The 6,876-nt window shown below is 34.4% G+C and overlaps 1 protein-coding gene across 2 annotated transcripts; it reads right to left on the bottom strand.

Annotated features, from left to right (window-relative positions):
• Positions 1 to 239: 239 nt before the first annotated feature.
• LOC118734528 (uncharacterized protein C9orf85 homolog) lies at positions 240 to 5,381 on the bottom strand. 2 transcript variants are annotated; one of them, XM_036464247.1, is made up of 2 exons: positions 5,316 to 5,381; positions 240 to 1,039 (listed from the first exon to the last, which is right to left on the bottom strand). In XM_036464247.1, exon 2 carries the CDS (start codon positions 971 to 973, stop codon positions 377 to 379), a length of 597 nt encoding a protein of 198 aa, XP_036320140.1. In that variant the 5' UTR covers positions 974 to 1,039; positions 5,316 to 5,381; the 3' UTR covers positions 240 to 376. The 2 variants fall into 2 exon arrangements, with proteins under 2 accessions (XP_036320140.1, XP_036320141.1); XM_036464248.1 differs by having other exon boundaries at positions 240 to 1,031; positions 5,308 to 5,330.
• Between the last annotated feature and the right edge of the window lie 1,495 nt (positions 5,382 to 6,876).

Below are 6,876 nucleotides of genomic sequence, written 5' to 3'. Positions count from 1 at the left end.
GAATGATATAGCTATTGGTTCCGTAATGCAAATATCAGCTCGCCCTTCACCATACACCAAAAAATTGTTGTACAAATAAGCAAACATTTCCCAAACTGGTCCTGAGCTTCTTAAACACCCCAATGAGGGCACTTGATATTTGTTCATAAACACAAAACGTTAAACGCGAGTTTATAGCTCAACGTGGACATACTTTATTATGTACGCCCAAAAACGTGGTTTATAAATAATAAACTTTTTTTTATGAAATAAAATTTATTGTATGCAATCTACCAATGCTGAGAGGCCCTATTTCAGATTGGTTTCACAAGTCAAACAATGTTCTAAAAACACACTTTAAAAGAACATCTTTTAAGGTGCTTATTATTTAAATAGTCTAGTCGCTTTCAGACTCAATCTCGGATTCTAAACTATCACTGTCGTCATTTAGCTTAAGCAGCTCAATCTTTTCCAGCAGCTCTTCTCGAGTGCGCGGCAAATGCTTTTGAGACTCCAACTCTTCGTTGTCCTCTTCTAAAATTTCTTGACTCTTGCCTTTATTCATATAACGAATAAAAGCTCTTCTTTTACGTTCAGGCAAAGATTTTATAAGTCGATCCATTTCAACTTTCAACTTGACTTGTTCTTCTGTTGTGGGCTGAGATGGTTCAATTTTCACCTCTTCAGCATTTTTGAGGCACTTCGCGCAGACTCTTGCCTCCAGCGCGCAAGAACGGCAAAGCACATGGTATGCTTTTGTTATATTTCTCTGTTGACATCGAGTACAATTTTTCGGTTGAGACAATGGTTTATATTTCTTATATTTAATTTTCCATTCAATAACATCCTTGCAATGTTGGCAAACCTCAGAAACGTGTAGTGAATTCAATTTTTTTTGTTGATTTGTTTTATCGTGCAGATCGTTTTTAAAAGCAGAGCGATTTTTATGCTTTTGAGGCCTGGTTCTCGATGTGTTGCCGCGTTGAGTACTCATTTTTGAGTTGTATGCTTAGTTTTTCTAAAAACTCATGCGTTTTTTAATCAAAACATAGATTCTAATCTCAGTATATCCAGTAAACAAACTTAGCTATTTTTTTTCGCCAAGTTTGGTCCCCATAAAGGACTAGTGTTGCAAGCAACGCTTTTTCGGCAATTAGGGTGTTGTGCAGCTATTTAATGTGGTGAAAATTATTTAAGCACTGGGGAGATTTATTCACATGGAATTGGAGATTGGGCTAATAGATTTATTTTAAATAAATTGTGAATCTGCGAAAATATCTTTTCAGCAGATGGATACAATTTTTAACCTTTTTCCCGAAAATGTACATACAGGCTCGAAAATATGCGAGTAACATTAGGTTTGTGTAGTAACAGTAACATTGCAGCGAGACCGTAAAAGCAAAATAGAGCGTTAAATTGAGAAGAAGAGAAAACTAGCAGAAGAACTTATTGAACACAAAACTAGCAATAACTTGCAAGTGAACAGTTGTTGCACTGCTTTGACAATCTGCTGTAAGCATTTTACTATTTATAAATCAGTTTTAAACTCTTTGCTTTACACACAAGCACTAACACTGTCCAGTACATCATTGATATTTTTGTTTCCACTCATTTTACTTTTGTTTGTGCCAAGGCGAATCAATATAAGGTGATTGCAGGAGTACAAAAACAAAAATTTACATGTATTTTGTTTTTGCTTTGGCGGCATAAACTGTCAAAACCTGTAAGTGTGAGTAGAAATTCAAACAAAATTTTTCAATTTGATATCAGAAGCCGTGCGGCGAAACACATACACAAAATCAACTGAGCTAGTAACACCACTTTTTATATATTCTTTTGACATTTATTCTTCTTCTTCTTCTGCTAGCTAATTTCTGCTAGTAAAAATTTCACTAGCAAGAATTTGCAGCTCTCTCGTGATGTTACGCTCTCGATTCAGTGCTCTCTTGCAAATTTTTGGGTTATCATACACTTTTCCAGTAAAAGTTTGCAGGTTCCAGTACAAATTAGTACTGACTATTGGTAACTATACAAAGCTATTCAAATATCGTCGCCTCGATGGAAAATTGCCGGAAGCGTCATTTTGACAATTTGTGGTTTTTGGATATCTTCTTTAGTTTCCGACTAATTGACTAAAATTTTTTCGGTTATTTGGTACAAATTGCGTTAGTATTGCTGTCGTACTAAACTAATCAAGATCTTTTAAATAGAGTTATCTGTTCTTCTTTAGTTTCCGACATATTCAGCTTTATCATGAGTTTCATTTTCTAGAACCGGGTCACTTTTCGTCTGCGTGTGTTCACTACAGGTGGATGAAAAAATTGTTGGCGAAATTTTGTTCGGGCGAAACTCACGATTAGGCTGATTAGTAAAAAGTATGGTTAATTTATAAAAATTGTTATCACATTTTGGCGTATATCACTAAAACTGACTGCAAATTTTTTGACAAATGTCGTATACGACAAAATTTTATTAAACTCATAAATGGTTGACACTAAACTAAAAAAAACAAGATAATTTAAGAATTTCATGAACTAGTACATAGCATTCTCCGACACTTTGGAGAAAATCTGTAGTCGTGTTTCTGAGAAATTGCACTCCAAACTTCAATCGAGAGTTACCGAAAGTAACTTGTGACAATCTTTTATCCAGGGATCTACATAAATTATAATTGTCATTATTTTCGCAGTTGGAGTATATGCCAGACGAGTAACAGGTATATACATACAAGGATACCTAAATTAGCGCGTTGAACTTGTATATTTATCTCTCTCCAACGCATTAATTCTATATTCATAGGTACCAACGCCTGACAAAGTTATGTCTAAATTTAATAATGGCTCTATGACAAAATATTCATGGAATGTATTCGTAGATTTTTATTTACTTCATTTCATACATTAGCATTGATGTTTTGTTTTTCATACATTAGTATTGATGTTTTTTACTAAATACCAGGAATAAATATTTAATAAAAAACTATTTCATTTAAGCTTAACCAACTTTTAGTTGCTCGGAGCTAATTTTGGAACGCTTCACGAAATATTTTCATAGACAGTAAATGCAACCCTGCGTGCATCATTAGCGAGCTGAAAAACCAAACAAATAAAAAAATTCCATCTGAACCAATATTCCCAAAAATTATAAAGCAAAACAAAAACCATTTTTCCCAATTTATGCACTGTTATTTTTATTATTGCAATACAATTTCGCAGCTCTTCAAACATTTTCCACATTGTGCTTTTAGGGCTAGTAGTTTCCGACCCCATTTGCTCGTTTTTTTTTCAATTCCGAATTTAGACTAGGCTTCATGGGAACTTACTGTGGGTGCAAACAGACCACATTTTGTAAACTGAATTGTGATATTTATTTTTATTTTATAATGAAAAATGAATTTAATGTGAAATTTTTTAAGTTTACTAGATGTAAGACAACTTTTAATTTTCTTTATATATTGCATGCTTTAGTTTTAATTGTTTAAGTTAAGTTGTAAAGGTGAAAATAGGCCTCCTGGGCAACCGAGCACATTAAAAAAAATCGGTAACGCGCGTAAAAGCATACCTCACAAGTGGTGTGGAAAATGCAAGAACAAATATAAATGGAATAATTTTCGAAATTATGAAATGGTTATTGGTATTTTCCATCTCAGAGGGGGTGATTAATTTGAACGTTATTTAAGCTGCCTTTACACGGTCGATTTTTGTCGTTTAACCAAAATCTACCCGTGTAAATTGCAATTCAACCGTAAAATGTAAGCGTTTTGGCTAGTCGATATCTTAAGTAAATTTTCCAGTCGACAGAAATCGACCCGTGAAAAGGCAACTTCAGGAATTTTTTAATTTTCTTTTTTTTTTTTTGCTTGACCGTCTTTTGAAGATGTGCCAAATTATATTGTCGCCTTAAATACAAAACAACAATTTCTTGTGCAGCAATTTGTTGATCTTATCCTCACGGCTACCGAAATCACCAACCTCAACGTAGTGATTAGCCTTCTTGCGCCAGCTTCGGGTTGATGTGTTGAGCTTGAATAGCAACAGGAAGTTGGGGGCTTTCTTGAAGTGAAGTGAATCAACGCGCTTCGCGAAATTTGTGTTCGATCACAAAGCAGAGATTGGGACACGCTTGACCATTCCACGTTCACAAACTGATTTAAGATTTGGATAACCCCATATAGGGGTTCGGCATACGTAGCATATTAATGGTTGCCTTGCTCAATTTGATGAACACACCGTTTTAATGTGGCGAAGACAGAACTGTAAAACTACGCACTTTTTGTGCAACTTTGTTGATACCGCGGATGCGGATCACAAAAGCCAATTTGGATTTTTCAGGCCCGTCGAATTGGCCGCATTTCTTTGCCACACAGCGTTACTCCATCTCACGGCGTCCATCACGGAGTTTTCTTGTTTGATATTTCTCAGCAAACACCAAGTTTTCACATTAACGGAGTGCAATCACAGCAGAGCGCTTTAGTTTACGTTTGATCAGGGTAGCAATTTGCTGACCTGCTCTTGCTGAACTGCAGCTTCGGCTCGGGGACAGGAGGCAGCTTCCTGGAAGGTTGTCTGCCCTTTGCTTGCGGTTTCTTACCGGCCCATGATGGCAGTCATCTTGTTACTTAGCACGTTGAAAAGGCGAAAAAAAGTTCGCCAAATGTTTGGAGCACATCGTAAATGAGCCACTCGATTTATAACATTTCTATAAACAATTTAATTAAATACTTTTTATACATAGATATGCTGCAACCATGCACTTACTTTCCCAAATTCCATCCTGTTTATCGGCATAATTTTCCAAATATGCCAGCTACTTCATTACTAATTACTAAATTTTCCAACTGCGCCTTCTTTGTTGGCTCGACATATCCTAAAAAGACAAATTTACATTAAACAATAGAAATCGCAAAAATTAGCAAATAAAATACTTGCTTTGTTTTGTTTTGTTGTCAAATTTCTGAGAAATGTGAATTCACCACGATGCGATACAGAAAGAACAAGGACCAGGGATGTAATTTTAAGTAAATCTATTATTCAGTGGCAAGGCGCAGAGCGTTCGGGGCAGCAATATTAATTTGTATCAAATATAACATTAAACGGTGGTTCTTATACATTTTTTGATATTATTAACCAGAGTACATACATTATATGGTATTTCTTTCAAAATTAATGTACTATATGAACTTTTTTTTCAAATATTTCTTAAGTTTCTTTCATGAGTGCTGAAAAGCAACCATGCGTGTAAGAAATTGTGTGCTACCTAAAATTTCACCTCTGGAAACTTTATCCCCATAAAGGACTTCACCACAGTTTTTTTACTGGATATACTGAGATTCTAATTCTCAAATAACAATCATACAAATGTATCGTATGTAAAAAATATCGATAACTCTCTTCGATGTTAAAGCCTGCATGCACGCTACCCATTACCCATGATGCAATAATACAAGGTGGTATCAGTTGTGAAAGCTCGAAATTTTGCTTTTTTATAGTATATTCGCAATGAAATGAAATAAAATAAGATATAATACCTTTTTGAGAAAACAAAATGTGTATACTGAGAAAAATTTCAGCTATATTATTAGGCAAAGAATTGAAGAAAAGCAAAAACTCCATATAAAATGACGTACAAGAAATGGCTAAGAAATTTTCTTGAGTCAAATTTCCTTACGGCAGTACGCTGTTCTTAAGAAATTTACTACGCTTTCCACTACGGTTTTCTAAAGTTTTGTGTGAAAAAAGAGCACAAGGCAACCCAGGTTTGCAACAGAAATATATGCCCGTTCCATTATTTCTTGAGAAAAGAGTGAGGCAACAGGCTGTGAGGTATCAAAAATGTCAAAATTCCTTGGACACACACGAAATAATGACAATTTTTTCTTGACCGTTTTCTTGAGAGCTGCATACAGGGCTTAAGAAACGCTTTCCAGCAGAAATTAGTGATAATTTGTGATAATTATTTTAAGAAACAACCTTTTTGAATACTCTTCGAGGTAAATTCTGATCAGGGTTGATAATGAGAAGTACGAATGTTCGATGAATTGATTTCATTCATTGCATGTAAAAGCTATATGGCGATATATAGGGCTGAACAATATCGATATCGGAAAAATCGATGTTGAAAATCCTACTCCCAATTGAATAGAATGTTAGACCTGCTTGACAACTCACCTAATTGTGTTATTTCCATCTTGTATATTTACTGAGGATTAAAATGGCATGCCGGTCGACTCAAGCGATTTGTCAAACTTAAGAGCTAAATAAATCACACAAGCTGCTGATTAAACCTAATTTAGTATTTTTCCATACACTTTTATGTAGATGAAAAATAAATTTCAACTTAAATATCGATATTGCGGGTAAAGTATCGATGTCTTCGGTATATCCATCTTGGAATATCGATTCAAAAAATCGATTATCGCGCCATGAAATATCGATATTCAGAAAAATCGATACGATATCGAACATTCCTAATGAGAAGGATCATTCATTTTGCTGATTCAGAGTTGCACACAAAATTACTATGGAATGAAAAGGAGCAAACAACAAAGTGTGATCCAAACCCAGAGATCTACCACATTTTTTTGAAATCTACTAAATTTTTTTCCAGATTCCACACAATTTTTTTAGATTCCGATCACTGATTCCAGTGCTATTTGAACTTGATCATGTGGTTCTTGGTTTTTTTGGGTTCTGTTAATAATTCTATTTTCAGAATGTTTAACTTTTAGGTGTCTCGTCCTTAAGTTATTTGTTTTTGTTATTTATGGCCATATAACAATTATATTCAACAATATATCTTGCTCTTTATTATACTAAAATTCGTTTTTTTTTGTAGATTATAATTAAAATGTTGCAATTTAGGTGAAACCTTGCAGAATTTTTTTAATTTTCGTACAAA

The sequence above is a fragment of the Rhagoletis pomonella genome, unplaced genomic scaffold, assembly GCF_013731165.1.
Source record: "Rhagoletis pomonella isolate Grant_MI unplaced genomic scaffold, Rhpom_1.0 Rhpom_scaffold_00002, whole genome shotgun sequence".
Lineage (NCBI taxonomy): Eukaryota > Metazoa > Arthropoda > Insecta > Diptera > Tephritidae > Rhagoletis > Rhagoletis pomonella.
This window is presented reverse-complemented; position numbering and strand designations above follow the sequence as displayed.

Excerpts from the sequence above, each read along its gene's own strand:
- LOC118734528 (XM_036464247.1), bottom strand. The coding sequence starts at position 973 with ATGAGTACTCAACGCGGCAACACATCGAGAACCAGGCCTCAAAAGCAT.